Source organism: Dermacentor variabilis, chromosome 6 (assembly GCF_050947875.1).
Source record: "Dermacentor variabilis isolate Ectoservices chromosome 6, ASM5094787v1, whole genome shotgun sequence".
Classification (NCBI taxonomy): Eukaryota; Metazoa; Arthropoda; class Arachnida; order Ixodida; family Ixodidae; genus Dermacentor; species Dermacentor variabilis.
This window is the reverse complement of record NC_134573.1, coordinates 159851853-159871985: the sequence shown is the minus strand read 5'-3', so window position 1 is coordinate 159871985 and position 20133 is coordinate 159851853. Positions and strand designations below refer to the sequence as shown.

At 47.0% G+C, this 20133-nt stretch overlaps 2 protein-coding genes across 4 annotated transcripts; both read right to left on the bottom strand.

Moving 5' to 3' along the window:
* Positions 1-3421: 3421 nt before the first annotated feature.
* Positions 3422-5607, bottom strand: LOC142585577 (DNA-directed RNA polymerase III subunit RPC10-like). Of its 3 annotated transcripts, none has more exons than XM_075696445.1 (3): positions 5468-5607; positions 4960-5024; positions 3422-4144 (listed from the first exon to the last, which is right to left on the bottom strand). In XM_075696445.1, the coding sequence occupies exon 3, from the start codon at positions 4035-4037 to the stop codon at positions 3711-3713; it is 327 nt and encodes a 108-aa protein (XP_075552560.1). In that variant the 5' UTR covers positions 4038-4144; positions 4960-5024; positions 5468-5607; the 3' UTR covers positions 3422-3710. The 3 variants fall into 3 exon arrangements, with proteins under 3 accessions (XP_075552560.1, XP_075552559.1, XP_075552561.1); XM_075696444.1 differs by having other exon boundaries at positions 4960-5091; positions 5417-5580; XM_075696446.1 differs by having other exon boundaries at positions 3913-4144; positions 4960-5091; positions 5468-5606.
* Positions 5608-9194: 3587 nt separating this feature from the next.
* LOC142585576 (uncharacterized) lies at positions 9195-20057 on the bottom strand. The gene is made up of 3 exons (XM_075696443.1): positions 19810-20057; positions 18833-18916; positions 9195-9475 (listed from the first exon to the last, which is right to left on the bottom strand). Exons 1-3 carry the CDS (start codon positions 19835-19837, stop codon positions 9339-9341), a joined length of 249 nt encoding a protein of 82 aa, XP_075552558.1. The 5' UTR covers positions 19838-20057; the 3' UTR covers positions 9195-9338.
* Positions 20058-20133: the final 76 nt, after the last annotated feature.

The following is a 20133-nucleotide window of genomic DNA, read 5'->3' as shown; positions in this document are numbered from 1 at the left end:
AGAAATCGCGGCAGGCGCAGCAGTGATCGAATTGACCTTCGAGCATCTCTCGCTTCAACGCGAACCAAATATCGAAATCATTGCGCATACGAAGCTACCGGCACTACGCGCACTCTGCAAACATCGCAGGTAGCTTTGAAGGTGAAGCCCGCGGGGGCGCGCACTTTGGCTTTCAAGATTCGGCCATATGATACGGCTCCCGCACGGCCGCGTCGTAAGCAGCAGCTGCCGTGGCACCGTGGCGGTGGTGGCAGTTAGCACAAGCTCACGTTCTGGTTGAGGTTGATGCCTGAGAAGTAGACGTACCAAAAATGTGGCCTCTTGGCACCGATGCTACTTCTGCCACTCATTGAGTGTCATTGTGTCCCTGCATATCCTGTACATCTGCAACCTGCGTCAAGTGCTTCTGCCTTGTCATTATGGTGCAGAGAGTCATCAATGCCCAGTTCAACAAGGAGTTGCTCGACGTCTGCGACTACGAGAGGCTCGAGCTCGCATTGCTCGCTGCTGTCACTCCTTTTTGAAGACCTGTTCAAATGCTTTCATGTGAAGCTCAAGCTCGTTTCCGACGAGACAATCCCGAAGTTCTGGGCAGCGCAGTTGCCAAGTGTACCCGGAAGGACCTGATCACTCACGGACTGTACATGGCCATTGCGACGGGAATCTGGACTGTCAAGTGGTTTTAGTAGGCTGCCAAGCGGCAGCTCAGGGACCCCGCGCCCAGGCATACATCATATGTCTATGAGCCTTGGGTATGTCACTACGCCCCATATTAAGATGGGGCGTAGTGACATACCCAAGGGTCATAGACAAGATGTATGCCTGGGCGCGGGGTCCCTGAGCTGCCAATGGGGCGTAGTGACATACCCAAGGGTCATAGACAAGATGTATGCTTGGGCGCGGGGTCCCTGAGCTGCCACTTGGCAGCCTACTAAGGGTCGGTCACGAGAGCGGACTGTGGCTGGGCGAGATGAAGCTCGACTGCTTCATCGGACACAGTGCTGTCCAGTAATGCCTGAGAAGTAGACGTACCAAAAATGTGGCCTCTTGGCACCGATGCTACTTCTGCCACTCATTGAGTGTCATTGTGTCCCTGCATATCCTGTACATCTGCAACCTGCTCTCCATGAACGTCATCTCATGGCTGGAGCTCACGAGCTACTGCAGTAACTGCAGCTCTGCCTCCACCAAGCATTGATGAACCCTCACCTGCATGCTGTGGTCCTCTGTTCATGGCTCAATCAGGAGCCAGTGGCAGACCGTCTTTGTATACCCACAGCTCGAACCCATCAGCACCACTGCCAGATTCAGCGAGCACCAGCTACATAGTGCCACATTCTAGCACAACATAACTTTTTCCCTGCTGTTTTCAACTCAAGATATTGGCCCTTGAAACATTATTGGAAGTTGCAAAACATGCATTGTTATCCGAGCTGGCGAGACTATTTAATGTGCGAGATATCTGTTTGTATTGGGGGGGGGGGGGGCTCAGCACAACACGGAGTCACACCTATGAAATCTGTTGCATGGCCTTTTGACGAGATTGGAGTGGTGTCCAAGCCTATAGTTTGGAGGCTCTTGTGTACAGAGCTCGTTGTAAGCTGATAAGCATCAAGTTTAACGAATTAAGGGATCTATTTAACAAGAAAATGCGCCCACTGTGATTTACATTTGCAGAGTACCGAATCCTTTGCTTCAGCTGTCCAAGAATAGATTGTTTCCACTAATTCAACGACCAAGCTTTTCGTGCAAAGGCACTTTTATGTTCATGGCATTCAGAGCTGAGAGCTTGTCATTAACGTAGATAGTAGTCAAAGTTCCACTGTAATGCCAGGTCGACGTTGTACTACAAATATGGGTTTCCTTCTTTATGAAAAGCACAAATGTGCAATGTGTGCACAGCTCACAGCTGTTTTAATTATACAACAAAGTCAATTGTTTGCATATTCAGGTACTGTGATAAAGACTGGAATATATTCTTCTATCATTTCAGGTGATAATGCTATCTTGGAAAGGCTTTTGGCTTGTTTCTCAATGACATATTCAGATTAGTTTTCAACTGGCTGTTGATGTCATAGATTTGTGCACGAGTCACACTCAGCTGAGGTGCTCTAATCCAATGCCATTTATCTTTCAATGATAACCTTAATAAGTAATTTCTGGGAACAGCTCCTGCCAGTTCATGCACAAATAATTCAAGGAAGCAAGGCTATTCGTATCTACATTTCTAAATTAGAGGTTTTTGGCAGGCATTTTGTACTTTCAGTTGCAGAAATATATTGTGGAAAATATTGTGTTGAGCTAGATTGAAAGATTGGGCTTCTGTAATGATGAATTCATCATTTGTAGTGAGAACAGTGCTTATATAAGCCAGGAAATGATGAAAATGGAAAATCAGAGTGGTGCCACCTGTTGTAGAATATGGTGCCCCTCATGTGACTTCAGCACTTTCTGATTTACAGAGAGGCATAGAGGGAGATTACGTTAACTCATCTGTTGAGAACCAGCAACGGAACCTTTGGTGGCAATAGTCTATGCAACAAAGCAATATATGGGCATACAGAAAACAATGATAGACTTCTTCTAGGTAGAATCTGTCCATAAAATTGTGGGGTTTTACACGCCAAGCTCGACTTAATATATTCCTTTAGTGTCCTTCTATATGATAATTCATTCTAAGGCTTCATCAGCTGTCAAGTTACTGTGGTGACACAATCACAAGGATGATGCTAAGTGTATTGTTGGCGAAAAATAGAATGCTTCAATGTTGCTTATTTTCAGACACTGTAAATGGTGCCAGAAGTGCAAATAGGTATGGTTAGGTGGTACCTGCTTAGAATTGAGTATGTTTCATGTTTAGTTTGATACAAGCAATATATTTTACATTGACAGTGTTCACGTAACTTGCTGCTTCTAATTTTGTTATGACAGGGTTTCACTGCCACGTAAGAAAATAAAGAATTAAATTATTGCATATTACGTGCCAAAGCATCAGATTGCAGATTTTTCTATCCATTCATAGGTTGTCACTGACTATAATTAAATTAAATTATGAAGTTTTACGTGCCAAAACCATGATTTGATTATGAGGCACACCGTGTGGGGGCTCCGAAAATTTGGACCACCTGCGGTTCTTTACATAACAACATACAACCTGATGTAATCGAGAACTGTGGTCACAATGAATTCTGTTCAACCTTCACACATTTTGGGCATATCCTCTCAGTTGAAAACGTCTAGGCTTCTGTGTAAGTGGCCACAAGGTACAAATTGAAGGCACAGAGCTTAGCACACACTTCCCCTCACATTTTCAACATATATTAAACAAATTCCAGGCATACATCTTGCCCATGCAGTCTATGACACTTCAATATCCTTTAATCACCAAACACATAAAAGCATGGCACACCTTACAAAAATGTACTTTCTTGAAAGAGCCTTCTTTATTCATGATAACTTCAGATAGACCAATGAGACAAAAACATTAATGACTTCCTTCAGAAATGACAGGCACCACAACACCACCATGCGTGCCACTACTGGATATCCATTTTTAAACCAGAATGAGGAATCACAGAAGTACAATATCCATTTTCTTGTCTTATATTATAGATATTATTTTCTTGCAGAATGCAGCATAAAGAAACCATGCTGCTGTTATATGCATGCAGCATTTCATCCAAGACACAGAAAATAAAAGAAGAAAGTGGTCAGTCTCTCCACTGATGCCCACACTGAGGACTGCAGCACTTGTAGAATGTAGTCATGGGCTCATCGGCTGATCGTGTTTGAATCTGCATGAAATAGGCGCGGCTATGGCTGCACTTGGGACATTTTTCCTCAGTTGAATCCACATTCTCCCATGCAGCGGCACCCCCGAGCACGTCATCAACATCCTTGAGCCGCGGGTACTTGCGGTTTGACATCTTCTGCTTAATGTTGTGCACATATGGACATGTGTTGCAGGCAAACCGAAAGCAATTGAGGCCTTCCTCTACAATGAGAATGTTGGAGCAGGTCGGGCAAAACAGAAGCATCTTCAACAGTTCTTTCTTTCACAATCACTTAATGAAAAGCAGGTAACAGCCAGCCAGGACACAGCTCAGAGAGACGAAGAAGTGCAGTCGTGTACCTATAACTGATGCTGGAAAAAATAACAAAACACAATAACTGACACGAAAAAAAGAAAAAAAAAACCACTGAGACGCACTAAATTGGTCCCTGCTAAAGTTAGATGACACATAGCATATACTAGTGATCTCAATCGCAATCTTTATTTAGCATTCATTCATTTACAAAAAAATGAACATAACAGGGGTAAGATGGCGCAAGCGCTGCTCTTTCCAAAAATTCACTTGCCCTTATGGTTCACTGGATATTCCTGAGAACCTGTATTGTTTGCATAGCACACACTTTTATACAAGCACGAAACATTATTGGGTCCTATGTTTACGGGTGGAGACCTATCATTCCTGATTTTTGCACCTTGAAAGAGTTCTTTGATAATTAGGCTAAACCTGATATGTCCCGAAAGTTTTGTTCCTTTGTAAAAGGTAAGAATAATTGAAGGTGGTTACGAAATTAATGAACACTGCCTGCCTTGTGCGAGTAAGTGGTCATGATATATAGCAATATTAATCATATATGAATATGATATGGGCTTACTTTACGCTTAACACTCCAACAAAAACCAGGTTGTCATATTTGAGTTCCTGCCGGCCTTGAGTGAAAGAAAGCTTGTTGCTCTTTTAGCAGCCGCATTTACGTGAATGCGGCAATGGCATATCGCAACAGATTTCCCGCAAGTCACAAAAATATAAACGGCAAATGGTCAGTTAATTTAAGATCATGATATACTCACGATCCCCTTCTTTATCCTCAGCAAAGCAATAGAGTCACAGTACCAAGGAGCAGGTTTTACTTCATTTGGAAGTGCAACTTTTTAAATTTTGTTCTTACCTTTGTAAAATACGCCCCAAAATCCCTTCTTCTCAGAAAGAAACCACTGCTTCAGCCGGGGAACTCTGCGCATATAAGCGCAGGTGCAAATCACCAAAAGTCCAAACACCACCAGGCCATCGAAGGTGTACGCTGCAAGAGTGCAAATAATTCTATGTATGCTGGGGCAAGCTACAGCTGCTTATGCGAGTAAAATATCTGACAACTGAACAACGAATGATGCTGCCTGTACAAGACAAGATTCAGTCGCTAAAAACTAACGAAAAAAAGTTATCGATGCTCGTGTTGCTATCATCGAGCAATATAGTACCAAAATACTAGTCGCGTTGCACCATGACTGGGAAGCTAAAACTACAAGTTCATGGGAATTGCTGCGTGCCGAACACGTCGCATTACGGTAAAGTTGTTAGCGATAAGGCCATTTATCCTCATTTCATGTATGCGTATCGGTGAATACCTTTCGTCAGGTGAGCACTCTGTGCACGAACTCGATGACACGAATACTAACCATTCGTCATTATTTATCGAGAGAACATGGGCACGGAACCACCGCCAGCAATCGTCAGACAACCGTCACAACACCAACTCGACCAACTCCACAGCACGAATCCGCTAGGATTTTTCTTCGGCTTGCTTCGACTGGTACGGCTCCGCTGCTGACGATGGCACTGCGAATTCAGGCAGAGGCGTTTACGGTGCGACGCCCTCTTGCAATCACTTGCAACTTTGGAACGGCGCCATCTCGCAAGACACATGAAATCTTGCGCACTTAGAAAGTTGTCGCAGTGTTAGAATGTCTGGGGCTGGGTAATAAAAAAAATATATATAATATATACATGTCTCTTCCTGACTTGTTCTGCTGCCGCGAGCAAACCATGATGCCAACGAAGAACCATTTTCACACTTGCTCTCCCACGATGCAAATTCCCGCTTGGTTTCCTGAGTGAGCCGTCGCCAAAATAATGTGTAATGGCTGCTTGCACGGCTGCACTGCATGTATGAATATAAATTGCGCCAACATCCATTCTGTCCTTGTCGCTGCACAGAACTTTTGTCATTCACATCGCACACACTGCGTCGCTCTGCATGAAAACATTGAAAAGGGGGATATAATAAATGTATGAGTGGCTCCGCGTTGCGCCATCGATTCCTCGTGGTAGTGAAACAGGTCGGAAATTGACTGGCAAGCAGTGTAGTTATTTACGCGCGGTCCAACTCCCATATACCGCCACAGACACACGCATGCATGGTTTCGCATGACCTCTGTGACTGTGACTCTTCCTCTATGGCTGCGATAGTGCGGATTGTTATTATTTTTTATCTCGGAGGCTATGCCTCTAGCGTTCTCTTCGCTTGTTCTCAGCAAAACGGAAAGCGCCTACCCTGAGCTTAAATTGCGAAGAAAAAAAATATCCTGAGCCATTCCACTCAGGAATGTGGATGACGTACCATGCGAAGCGGTGTATCACACGACAAACAGGTGACACAGAATTTTGAACATAGGTGCGAACACATTTATTGTCTTGTTCGGTGGTCATCGTGACGAAAGGTACGCATACGTATTAATTTTTATACATCCGCTTTCATCAGTGTTATACATTTGTTATATACATTCGTGTTTTCATATCGCGGTATACTGAGGCGAATAATTTGTGGCCGAAATCACCGCACCTCTGGCAGTGGGGCAATGTCGTCAGCGCCTTCGCAGAGGGAGGGGCAGTATGGGAACGCTGGCATGATGAGCGGTAACTGAGTCAGCTGTGGAAGACTACGAACACGAACGCACGAGCAGTGACACGAGCCATTGCTGATGATGATAGCTTTTGCTCACAGATTTGTTGACGGACACGAAAAATGCACGGAACGCTAGCCCCCCCCCCCCCCCATAAACAGCTTCGCTCTAAATAAAATTTGCTGCGGCTTAGCTCAGCTAACCCTGGATATGCAAAGCGAAAGCTTGGTTTCGCCTGGTTAAGTCTTGGTTTCACTTGGTTAACCTTCGATTTAGCTGTAATTATTATACTTAGGTATGCAATCATCGTTAAGCCAGGTATGACGGCTGTGCATTGGTCGGTGGCTATACATGTCTGTGATTAGGCTTGGTTAGACACGCATCGTTCGACGCTGCGACACCGGTTGTGCCACAGAGAAAGCGCAAGTGCTAGACATGCAAACAGACGCCGCGAACATGCGCAGCGTCGAAGCACAAACTGACAGGGCGCGAACGCGGTCGCTACATTGATTTCGACGGTGCGACGCCTGTTGCATTCCGGATCCTCTCCAGTGAAGCAGTTCGCCGGGCGATATCGGCGGGATGGTCAGACGCCGCTTGGCGACGACGGCTCAAAGCCTCCCACAGCCTCCCACTCCCGCGCAACCTTCAGAGAAGACGGCCCAGCCACAGAACACCGATGGCCCAGCCTCGCTCTCATCCATGGCCACGCTCGCGTTGATTAGGTTAGCCAGGCCAACGCCTGGCCAGGCGCGCGGAGAGTCACGTGGTCAGGCGGCGACCATGCTACGGAGAGCGCATGCGCCAACCCGGTGACGACGGCGGAGCTCGGCGCGGCGAGTGACGTCATGCGTTGCCAAGGCTCCGGCGCAGCTACGGTCAAATGAAGTTCAAACTGCTGACGACGGCGAAACTCGCCTGGACGCGGTTAGTAAAGCTTTCGCTTTAGAAGCCGCGGCCGAACTTGTGCTACCTCACTGAATGCAGAGCAGCAAATGTAAGAATGGTCAAGTGCGAACTGTAATATTGCCTTCTGTAGCGATATGAGATGGAGGACATGTTAATTAATCGTAAGTTGAATTTTCGGCAACTGTTTGTACGCGTAGAAGCCAAAGTTGTGCACGTTACCGCAAAAAATAACAAATGGAAATTACAATCACTCACGTTACACAAAATTCAATCGATCACTAGTGATCATGTAATAGCTGCCCCACCAAATGAATTGAACAATTGCTAAAATGTAATAAATTACTTTTACGTTAGTTCCTCCAGACTTTCATCGACATAGAACAACTAACGCGAATAGAACGAGCTGGCCTGGTTGTTTTAGTGCGTCCTCTGCATCCTTTCACACATTGATTTTCAAAAATTTCGTCGTTCATCCCCTGACTGTTAGGTTGAAACTGGCTGAATACGAGCGCTCAGACATGGTGGCGCCATTGCGCCACATAAAAACGCGCTCCTATTCGCGAAATGCAGAATGTGGGGCCGGCAATGCAGACAGAGCGCCGGTGTTTGCCTGTCTGAATCTGCGCATCCGCGAGGCTTCTACGTGGCACGACCACGGGGGTTGTACTATTAATACTTCAAGTACACAAAAGCTAGCTGTGTTGCCTGTTACAACTGCAATCATCAACAATTTAACTGCTTGCAGAAAAAAGAAGGAGAAAACAACGAAGCAATTGAATTACGGTGAGCGTTACCGATGAAAAAAAGGTAATCTGTCAATTACAAAACTACCAATCATGTAATTGGTCAATTACATGTAATGTGTTACGTAAAAGCATGGCGTACGTACTTGGACGGGACCAGTGAGTGCCCTTGCATGTGTGACCGGAGCCACAGCGGTTATTTCAACTTCTTTATGCTGCGCAATATGACTGTATTGCTGCTAATTTTTGTTTGCTCGGCTTATTTGAAGTATGACCTGCAAACGTTTGTGTTAGTTTGCCATATGCGCACTGCATCAATGCTTGTATGAGCTACACCCGCCGTGGTTGCTCAGTGGCATGGTGTTGGGCTGCTGAGCACGAGGTCGCGGGATCGAATCCCGGTCCCGGCGGCCGCATTTCGATGGGGGCGAAATGCAAAAACACCCGTGTACTTGGGTTTAGGTGCACGTCAAAGAACCCCAGGTGGTTGAAATTTCCGGAGTCCTCCACTGAGGCGTGCCTCATAATCAGAAAATGGTTTTGGAACGTACGACTCCATAATTAAATTATAAGCTGCCTCAAGGCATACGTAGGTGGGCGTGATATACCTTGAGGTCGCGGCGGCCGCATTTCGATGCGAGTAATATGCAAAAACGCCCTCGTACCGTGCATGGGGGGCACGTTAAGGAATCCCTGGCGGTCGAAATTAATGCGGAGTCCCCTAGTACGGCGTGTACGATAATAAAATCGTGGTTTTGGCACGTAAAACCACATAATTATATTCATTGCTGCTTATTTTTTTTTTTTGGTAGAGTGATAGACGTCCATCACCGTTTCAAAACTCAGCGTACTGAATCGTACAAAAGGAACTTTATTCAGGTGAAAAAACAATAAAGGATGAAAGAAGGCTCAAGCTGCGCATGAAAAGAATGATTATGTAGTTCTATATATGTACATCAAAAGGTCGTCCCTCGTCCGACGGTTCTCGTCATGGTTCAGTATCTGGGCAAGGCGAGGTTCTCCTTGTTCTTCTTGTAGACGTAGTAGCAGAAGAACATGGACACGACCGCAGCACCAAGGCATGCGACGACCACCATCGAAATTCCGGCCACTTGCAGGGGTGAAAGCTGGCCTGCATGTGTGGGAAAGATATGTCAAACCAATACGTAATAGACGACAGATAAAGGGACAAGGTACTGCAGAGGTTTCCGACGCAAGCTTACTGGCTTGCTGTCGCGACGCCAGATGGTGCTGTCGTCACGACAGAATTCTCCCTGTTTCAGAAGTAAAGGATGTCGCGCTTGCGACACAAGCTGCTGCCAATGCGACAAAATCTCTCTCTTTCTCTGTTTACGTTTTCTCACGAAGTTGCTCCACTTAATTACAAAGTTGCTTTACTTAATCACGAACTATGTCCTTTTAATGTAATACAAAAAAATGACTGTTCCCGTGTCTGCATCGTTTATTCTTCTTTGTATTTCTGCATGGATACACAACTAGCCTCAGTGTAAGGATTCAGACGCTGTCGCCTGATGAAATAAATAAATAAATAAATAAATAAATAAATAAATAAATAAATAAATAAATAAATAAATAAATAAATAGATAAATAAATAAATAAATAAATAAATAACTTGCCCAGCTACTACTGATATCAGACGTCGTCATGCCGCCTAAGCCAAAGCTGGCGTGCAAGACGAACACGGCCCACTGCAGGCATGGCTGAACGGCACCTCATATCACAGGTATTCTGTGATATCACACGCTCCTCTCTTACATGTGGGAGGCCGGATTAAGGCTCGCCGCTGTGGCAGCCGAGCGTGGCAATATTTTTTTCAACCTAACCCGTCGCTGGCCTTGAGGCCATACTCTCATTAAATACGTTTTTTTTTTGTTTACTGCCACACTACTCGGTCGAGTTCACCCGACAGTTAGTTTGAAATCTTGTCCGCAGCTTCGCTTTCCGTCTGAGGTACCACAGACCGAGGTAACGCATTTCTTGCCGCCTTAGTTTCAACTCTCTTGGCATAGGAATTATTGAGAGCCCTGCGTTAAAAATATGTCGCTATGAAGACCATTGATTGCGAAAGCCTTCGATATTGTTGTAGAAGAGAAATCCTGACCACCCGTGGCACACTGTACAATCGCCCTTCGTCGGTGGAAAGCGTTTTGGGATGCTGGTCCACGCCGGCATTGTGTGTCCTTAAGGTGTCTTTAAAGGTGTCTCTAAACACGTTGTTGGGTTGCTTGAGGACATGACGACTGCGCGACACAACGTAGGAGTAAAATCCCACTTCTAGTAAGTGAAACCGCCAGCTAGGTTCTTCAAACGTTATTTTTTGTTAATTTCACGGTAAGAAGTTCACTTGTAGAGCAAGAAAAGAAAATGAAAGCTATATTTCAATTTCTTAAGATTGCGCGCCGGAACTACGCCAGCGCTACGTCACTGTGACGTCGTGGGTTTCAATATAATTTTTTCATGCTTGTGCCGCTGTGGACTAGTTAAGGTTCTCTAAACTAGCTATGTTCAGTCTTTGGCTCCTTTAGAGTACGATTCCGCACATCTTTACCGATGAACAATTAACTAAGCTCGGACATGCATACGCCGTCAAAATTCATCACGTCACGGCGTGGAAATTCAAGGCGCCGGCGGGCCACCCGTCTTTTGTTTTTGCGTCTTTTCTGGTTTACCAAACCTCCTTTTACGGTAAAAGTTTCTTTCCTTTTCTTTTTGAATTGCAGAAGGACAATTTACTATAGACACTTTTTGTCCACACTGTGGCAGCAGTGCGTTCATGACCCCAGGAAACTTCCGGTCATGCATTTCTGACAGTCAAGTTAGCCAATAAAACAGAAGTATTTTGTCGCGTAGTTTACTGTAGGCGTATATTCTTCATGTGTTCAGATATGAAGAAAGCGTGCCATGCGTCGATCTTAAGTATGGGCTTTTTTTGTTGCACTGAGCAATAATATTCACTTGTCCAACGGATCGCCGCTAGGGGGCCGTGACGAGCGGACGTGTATCACGTCGGCTCTGTCTTCCTGCAGTGATTTCTAGCGGCAAATGTTGACGGATCGACCAGAGCTGGTTAAAATCATCAATCGGAAGCTGCGAGGACTCTGCGGACACCAGCGTTTGGTCCGTAAGTGGATTTTTCGCCACCTTAGAGCCACACGTCTGCCAGCCGTGGTGCCGACGCGCTAACACGAACGCCGGCCACTAGGCCTAACGTGGGCTAAGGCTTACCGAAGCCCCCGGTGCCGCCGCGTCAGCTGTGCGGCAGCCAACAGAAGGAATGAATATCACCGTGGAAGGTCGCAGCGCCGAACAGGGCGAGCTCGACGCCCCGGATTGGATCACAGTACTCAACAAATGCAACCTCGAGGAGAAATGGGCACGGAACGCCAAGCGCGTCTCAGAAGACACCCCACCACCATCAGCGAAGCGCGACGGCAGACAGCAAGCGGAGAAATCGATCGCCTCGAACCAAGTCAAGCTTCCCGAAAATGGATGGAGAATCATTTTCCGCCCCAAGGGAGGCATGGTAGTCAAACAGTACGATGGACCAACCCTGACCGAAGCCATACATGTAACTGCGAAGATTGAATGGAACAAGGCGTGCCAGCTCGTCAAGAACGAGAAGCAAGGAATTTTGGTCTTCTTCACCCCCAGCACGGAGGCAAGAGACAAGCTCCTACGCCTCACAAACCTGGAGATTGAAGGAAAAGTGCACGAAGTAACCGTTCACCTGGCAGTACCCGACGACTTCTCGAGAGGCGTCATCCACGGCATAGGACTAAAGACCTCACTGCAAAAGATCACGCAGGGGATAGCAGAACATGAGGAGAACCCCAAGGTGCTGGAGATCAGGCGACTAGGACAGAGCAAGACCATCATGCTCACATTCGCCACCAAGGAGGTACCGAGGAAAATCAAATGTCTAGGTGCCATCCTGAACTGTTATTTGTACAAAAAAAAGTACGACGTATGCTATAAGTGCGGAGACCTGGGACACCGTTCCGACGTTTGCGAGAGCAAGGAAGAGAAATGCAGAGGCTGCGGCATCCCCAACCCAAGCGAGGGACACGACTGCAACCCCACCTGCAAGCTGTGCGGCCAACCGCACCCCACTGGCGCCAGAACCTGCAAGGGGATCTTCAGAACGCCATACATCGTTAAGAAACGACAATGGGAGAAGCTGCAGCAACAGGAGGAGGAGGAGAAGAAACTACCAGAGCATCGCAGCCGGCGGGACGCTAGCAAGACGCGGGCCACGAGCAAGGAGCGCCGCCGGTCAGCATCCTTTCCGAGGCTACCACAGCAGGCCACCCCCACCCCGCCAAAGAAGCAAGGGACAACAACCATCAAAAAGGTAGGCTGGGAAGCGGGGAATTCCCATGACTCTGACATAGTGAGGGAGCTCAAAGAGCAAATGAAACAACAACACGAAATGATGAAACAGCAACAGGAGCAATGGAAACTTTACCAGGAGCAAACAGTAGCTCAGATGCAGGAGCTCCGTAATCACGTTATCGAGTTGCAAAGGGAGAACACTGAGCTCAAGGCTCAACTCATTAGAAAACCGGCAGCGCGTCAGGATGCCATGGACGATAAGTCGTCCGAATCAGAGCAAGAGGTATCTGCACCACCAAAGAAAAAGCGAGTTAAAAAGACCGCTTCGGGCCTTGAAATCGCAGAGGGCAGGGCAGAAAAACTTGAGGTAGACATGCAGCAACTCAAAGAGGTAGTACAGCAGGCGGCCATAGCTACCCAGCGTAACGCGGAGAGGATAGACCAACTCTCAGCCCAGCTCAGCCAACTAGTCATCCCAATGGGAACTCGACTTGATCAACTGGCAGAACAGCAAAACCAACTCCTTCTGCGGTTGAATCATGGCCAGACTCAACACTAGGGCAAACACAATGTGGCAATGGAACTGTAGGGGCTTTATAAAAAAAAGAAACGTTCTCCAAGCCTACCTTGCGGGATGCGATGGTCCCGACATCATCGCGCTGCAAGAGTGTGGGAAAAACGCTAAACTCAGCGGATACAAAACATACCCAGGCCAGTCGCCAAACACTCAGACTGCTACCCTGGTGAAGAGAAATATCACCGTCATACAGCATGAGGTAGGATGCACGCAGATTGACTATGTGTTAACGGAGATTATACCGCAGAGGCGGAAAGAACGCAGCCTGCTAGTCATAAACGTCTACAGCTCTCCTAAACTAAGGAAAGGCTGTGGCTTCAGGGAGCTCTTTGTCAAGGCGCAAGCATTAGCACAGGGTAAGCAGCGTCTCGTAATAGTAGGGGATTTTAATGCTCCCCACCAAGCATGGGGATACCACCACTCCCAGATAAAGGGAAGGGAATTATGGGACGCTATGATAAAATGCAATTTAACACTCCTCAACGATCCACTCGCACCGACAAGGCAGGGGAACAGCGTGTCATTCGACACCTCCCCCGACCTGGCCATGGTCGGAGCGGACGTTGAGGCTACTTGGCACAACACGAGAGAGAACCTGGGCAGTGACCACAGAATCATAGAGATCGTTGTCCAACACGGAGTAAACATCAAACGGGAGAGAAAAATCCTAAAATCTATCAACTGGCAGTCCTTCCGAACCAATGGAGCGGATTGTGGGGCGATCACCGACATAGTTGAATGGACCAATGGCATCAAGCGGGCGTGCAAAGAGGCTGAGGAGGAAGTAGAATTAGATGAGGAACAAAACTGGGTTGATAGCCACATGAGACAGCTGTGGCAGAAGAAAAACGAAGCAGAAACCGAGCTAGCCCAAAAAAGGGGCAACCGTAACCTGAGAAGAAGAATAGCAGCTCTCAACAAGGAAATTGAGAGCCATGCCCAAACCCTAAATAGACAACACTGGAACGACATCTGCGATAGACTAGACGGTCAATTAAGCTCCGTCACCACCTGGAAACTATTGAGACACCTCTTAGACCCAGACAACACCAAAGCTGAGACCAGGAGACAAATGCAACGACTAACCCACAATTTCCAGGGGTCGGAGGAGGATATGATAAACCAGATTAAAGACAGGTACATAGGAGAAACAAACACCGAAACATTGCCCGACTACAGTGGCGAAAACAACGAAGAGCTGGACCAACCAATCACCTTAAGAGAGGTCCAAGCTGCCTTAAACAGGCTCAGCGGAAAAACCGCGGCTGGCCCAGATGGGGTCACCAATAAGATGCTTCGAAACCTCGATGACCACTCCCTCCAGCAACTGACAGCATTCTTTCAAAAGTGTTGGGAACGGGGGGAGATACCCGGGGAGTGGAAGACAGCAAATCTAGTCCTCATCCCCAAATCAGGAAAGGAACTCAAACTTGAGAACCTTAGGCCAATCTCGTTAACCTCCTGTGTAGCCAAGCTCATGGAACACGTCATACAGACTAGGCTCAACGATTACTTGGAAAGTAAGGAACTCTACCCAGACAGCATGATTGGTTTCAGACAACAACTGTCCACAACTGACGTCATGCTACAACTCAAAGAACAAGTATTGGAACGGAAGACTAGCGACTCGAGAGTCATAGTCGGACTGGACGTCAGCAAAGCATTTGACAACGTCAAACACAGAGCGATCCTGTCACACCTCAGTCACCTAAATGTTGGAAGCAAGCTATACAACTATATCAAAAGCTTCCTCACGGACCGAACGGTGAACATAGAAATCGGGGGCACTATAAGAAAAAACATTAAGCTAGGCAACAAGGGAACACCGCAGGGATCAGTGCTCTCCCCTACCCTGTTCAACATTGCAATGATCGGGCTGCCAGAACGACTCAGAAAGATAGAAGGCCTCTGCCACACACTCTATGCTGACGACCTCACCCTTTGGGTCGCCAGAGGGGGGAGCGATGGCCAAATAGAAGGCACCCTACAAAGGGCAATATGGGAAACGGAATGCTATCTGAGACCCATAGGGCTAAAATGCTCGCCGGAAAAATCGGAGATGCTCATCATGGGCAAGCAGCAGGTCAATATCCAGCTCCTGGTCAACAACACCCCGGTACCAAGGGTGGACAAGATCAGGATACTGGGTATGTGGATACAACAAAATGGGAGAAACACCGAAACAATTAACCGACTAGACGCCACGACCAACCAAACATGCAGGCTTCTCAGGAGGATAGCAAACAAAAACGCGGGGATGAAAGAGGCAAACCTACTTAGGCTCGTTCATTCTTTCATCATTAGCAGAATCACCTACGCTATCCCGTACTTAAAAACAACTAAAGCAGAGAGAGACAAGGTAGACATTCTCATCAGGAAAGGTGTCAAAACAGCACTAGGTTTACCAGCATGCACATCAACCGAGATGATTCTGAACCTAGGAGTGTCGAACACCCTAGAGGAAATGTGCGAGGCGAAACTCACGGCACAATATATCAGACTAACTGGCAGCAAAACGGGCCGATCCATCCTCAGAAACCTGGGCTATCAAAACCCAGACTCACGTGATAGGATAACCGTCATCCCCAAAGAAATTGCTAACAAGTTAAGAATAACCCCTATCCCAAGAAACATGCACCCCATACACAACAAGGAACGCAGGAGAAGCAGGGTCCAAAGACTCCAAGGCTCCCTCCTCCAAACACAAGGGGTAGTGTACACCGATGCGGCAGAATACCCAGAAGGGCATTATGCTGCAGTAGTAGTGAGCGACAAAGGCGAGCTAGTCTCTAGCTGTAGCGTACGACACTCTTCACCAGATGAGGCAGAGTTGGCGGCGATTGCCCTGGCAATCACACACCCATCAACTAGAATAGTCATCACCGATTCTAAAACTGCAATCAAAGCCTATGACAAAGGTAAGGTTTCCAAAGAGGCCGGCAAAATTCTGCAAGCAGGCAAGGAGAACGTACCTAACGACCTAATTAGGATAATATGGGCACCCGCTCATAGTGGACTCACAGGGAACGAGATCGCCAATGAGGTCGCCCGAGGACTCACACACCGGGCCCCAGCGCAGGCAGATTACTTCCTGTCCAAAAAGCGAGAGTTAACCACATACAGAGAAATTCTAGAACACTACAGAATGGGGAGGAGAACTCTGCCTCCCCCCCATAGATCTCTCACAAAGCCGGAAGAGGTAATATGGCGAAAACTGCAGACAGGTACCTTCCCAAACCCGTATATTCTGCACAAATGGCATCCTGAGGTGCACTCTCCAAAATGTAAAAACTGTGAAGGCACAGCAACGCTAAATCACATGCTTTGGGCTTGCCCAGCACTAAACGGCCTACATGGAAACAGAGAGTCATGGGAATCCTCCCTCCATAGCCAGGAAGAGCAAGCCCAAAAACAGGCCATCCGTCAAGCCCAGGCCGCCGCCGGAAGCCAACTGATTCCGGCCGACGTCTAGGGGGGAGGTAGACGGTGATAGGGAGAGCTGCGTCTCACCCGATCACCCATACTCTCTGACGGGTGTAAATAAAGTGCTATCTCTCTCTCTCTCTTGTCCAACATTCCAACTTTACAGCAAAACTGATGCCAGCTGGAGGGTTCTGTGAATTTAGAGGCTATTGTAACTTGTTTGTTCCAGAGGGCTTAACCGGAAGTATTCTGGGAAGCCTGTTCGTAAGCATAAAAAGGGTCTGTACAGCTTAACTTACTTTTATCTTTAGCGTCCCTTTAACATGTCGTTGATTTTGAAAACTCCACAACTGTTTCTTTCCCATCGCATGCACAAATCTGTGGCGACGGACATGCGTGTCTTTGCCGTCTACATGACTCTTGCAAGTTTCCTTCACAGATCTTATCTAAATATTTCTTCGGAAATAGTGAAAAAGCACAGTGTATCTGCAGAATAAGAAATTGTTTCATTGTCGGCTTATGCCTTCTATCCTACTTCAACTAGCACGACCAGTAAGAGTTACGAGGTAGGATTTTGCGTGAAGGATTATTGCGTGCCGACATGATGTTCCTTTAGCTTCCCCAAAAGGTTCGTAGCACGTACACTCGGCCACTCGGCTTGCGAATCGCAGGATCTCAGAAAACGTTCAATTTCCGAGCAGCCTGCAACAGTAGTCAGTAAAACCGCACATCGCAATGTCCATCACATATACTAGTAGAGTCTGTAAATGCGAATGCTATAGGCTGCGTTGCGAGGCATGCGCAGGTATTCAGCTTTGTCTCAGATTTCGTGTCCCGTAAAATTTTGTGGCCGAGTGTACGTACATGGGACAGATATAACCATTTTAAACCTCCTTGTATGATCTAACCAACCTCCTTGGATATGACGAGGCATGTAACACGAGCGTTGTAAAGTATAACACGCATCACCCAAGCAGCTGCAGGGTTGAAATTCAATCCGAAAGCTAGTATATACTAGTATATATACTAGTATACTAGTATATGCTAGTGCCACGACACGTCGGAATGTTTTCTTCTTTTGTTTTCTTTTTCAGTGTACTACCATAACTGGTTGCCCATGTATATACACATTGTCTGGGGCAATGAGCTGACGCGGTTTAATAGTATGTGCAGCAGATTATAGTTGGCGTCAATAACAATGTCATGATAGTTGTATGAGATTATACACTGTGCACAATTTTGAAGCGGCACTGCGCGCTTAAGTTAGGCTCGGAGTGGCTCCGCTCGAGGCGTTCCGACGCATACGAGACATCCTGAGCGATCCAGAATGGCAGGCTTTTAAAGCTCGAATCACTTGCCAATTATACGACGTTTCACAGTCGCCGTGCCCGTGCTTGTGAATATTGTACGCGCGTATACTGTACTCGTCCAATGTGGCATTGAACACGTGCACTTCTATATAGCATGCAGGAAGCGATCTTTTTACAAATTCATATAACCGGTCAAGCAAGTTAGCACAAGCTTCATGACGCAAAATGTCTTCAAGTACTCTCTACGAAATATAAAAAGCCAGCTGTAACAAGAACGCTTTGCAATGGCTTTTCTATTGAACATGTACAAGTACTCGTCAGGCGATTGCTATTTTTGCGCACTACACAATGATGTTCTTCTGTCTCCTCATGGTTGTCAGTGTAGCAGACACTGCAAAGTTATCTTTCACAGCTGCTTTGTTCAAGACAGTGCACTCCCTCGTTCATGCACACGGACAACTGACACGCTGATGCTGAGAAACAGTTTGTGTGTCTGACATCCCAAAATTAAATTGCCAACTTTGACTGCAGACTATGATCTTCCAAGCAGCCTGAAAACAAGCATTGCGATCTGACCTTAAAATCAAAGTCAGCGATTGTGTGCTGAATTCCCTGGTTGTTCCAGCCGTTTTGTGAAGGCGCATCAGTTATTTCATTTGACCCTCCAATATTATATAGACATATATGTGTCAAAAAGTCAGGTTGGCACAGGATGACTTGCAGTTTTGTAGCTGCAGCATGTGTCTTGATTCAAGGTGCACTCATACGTTCCCTAAAAAAATAAAAATAAACGTAGGGTTGCATAGTAATGTTGGTGCAACTCACCGGTTAGCTGCCCTTCGCTCTGGGCGTTGAAGTCGTATCCACCGGCACCTTGAGCGGTAACTTCAGCGACAACGGCAATAAGGCCTGCAAGACGGCAAAACGAGGTGAAGCAGATCGACACGGACGCTTCACAAGAAGCGTGACTCACAACGCTGGAAGCCATGGACGCAGTCGCGCCCGAGTCCTTATCTATTGTGAGTAAACGTTTCCGCCATGCGTAACGCGTCTGTTTTCCATTGTTCCCCTTCTGCATTTTCGCTACTATAGGATATTCGTATGGATATAAGTTCCTCCTAAAGAGTATCCATTGTACACTCACGAGACAAAGGGCTGTCTTATTGCTGTACAGAAATCTTCGAGACACATTTGTTAGCGTCAAGCCTAAACTTGACGTTCAAGTCGCCGCGGAGGTAAAGCCGCCCAATGTGAGCTCGTCCGACGTGCTAGGTTTACGTTCAAACTATCCAGTGATAAACCTATCGAATTTTTACATTGCATCGAATCAGGGGAGATACCACAAGAGTTCTTGCGTCCAGGGACTCTTGTTGTCAATTTGTTCTCGCCTTTGCTTAAATGAGCAAAGAACAAGGCGCCATGTTTTATTTGTGGTATGCAGGGAAGAAAAGAAAGAAAAAATGAAGTACGCTAACTAGTCTAGTAGTAACCGCTAGGAATTGTTGCTTGTTACTGCTAGAAGTAATTTAAAATGTCTTTTTAGGCCCTATACATTGAAAAGCCGAAGAGGCTTCGACGTATACGTGATATTATCGGCGTTAGTGTTGTCCTCCCTTTAGTATCTGTACAATAACAGCAAAGAACATCAGCTGCTCCACGTTATGATGGTCATTGTGTTTTCGCAGAACGAACAGTAACGCGAAGGCGCTGTTGCACACATCATACGCTCGACGACGAAGGTGGCTATACCATGGCGCCCAACGTTCAACGCAAGGGCGTAGACCGCGTTCGTGATCACTCACCCAACAGCGTGGTTAGGAGGAATTCCATCGCGACGCACGGCTACAGCTGTCACTCGAAGTCCTCCGTCTCAGTGCTCGTTCCCCCGTCGCCGACAGCGTATAGCTCGCGGAAAGGTGTCGAGTTTTTGTCCGTCTGGTCAACGACTCGCAGCGGTCGAAATAATTCCGTAACGGGCCAAGAACTCTCGGCGCCGCAAAGCCTTATCTAAGCTGTCCCGAGGCGTGGCTCCCTCAACGGCCGAGTCCCTCGCGTACGGAGACCTTTGGAACACTCCTCCTCGCCGCGTTTTTATTGGTTCTTTTTTGGGTGACGACGGCTCGGCG

What these genes read in the sequence shown, in the direction of transcription:
- LOC142585577 (XM_075696445.1), bottom strand. Translation starts at nt 4,037, where the DNA reads ATGCTTCTGTTTTGCCCGACCTGCTCCAACATTCTCATTGTAGAGGAA.
- LOC142585576 (XM_075696443.1), bottom strand. Translation starts at nt 19,837, where the DNA reads ATGGAATTCCTCCTAACCACGCTGTTGG. An exon ending in CCTCCTAACCACGCTGTTGG is followed by an intron (nt 18,917 to 19,809) that starts GTGAGTGATCAC and finishes GCCGTCTTGCAG; the next exon opens with GCCTTATTGCCGTTGTCGCT. An exon ending in GAGCGAAGGGCAGCTAACCG is followed by an intron (nt 9,476 to 18,832) that starts GTGAGTTGCACC and finishes CCACACATGCAG; the next exon opens with GCCAGCTTTCACCCCTGCAA.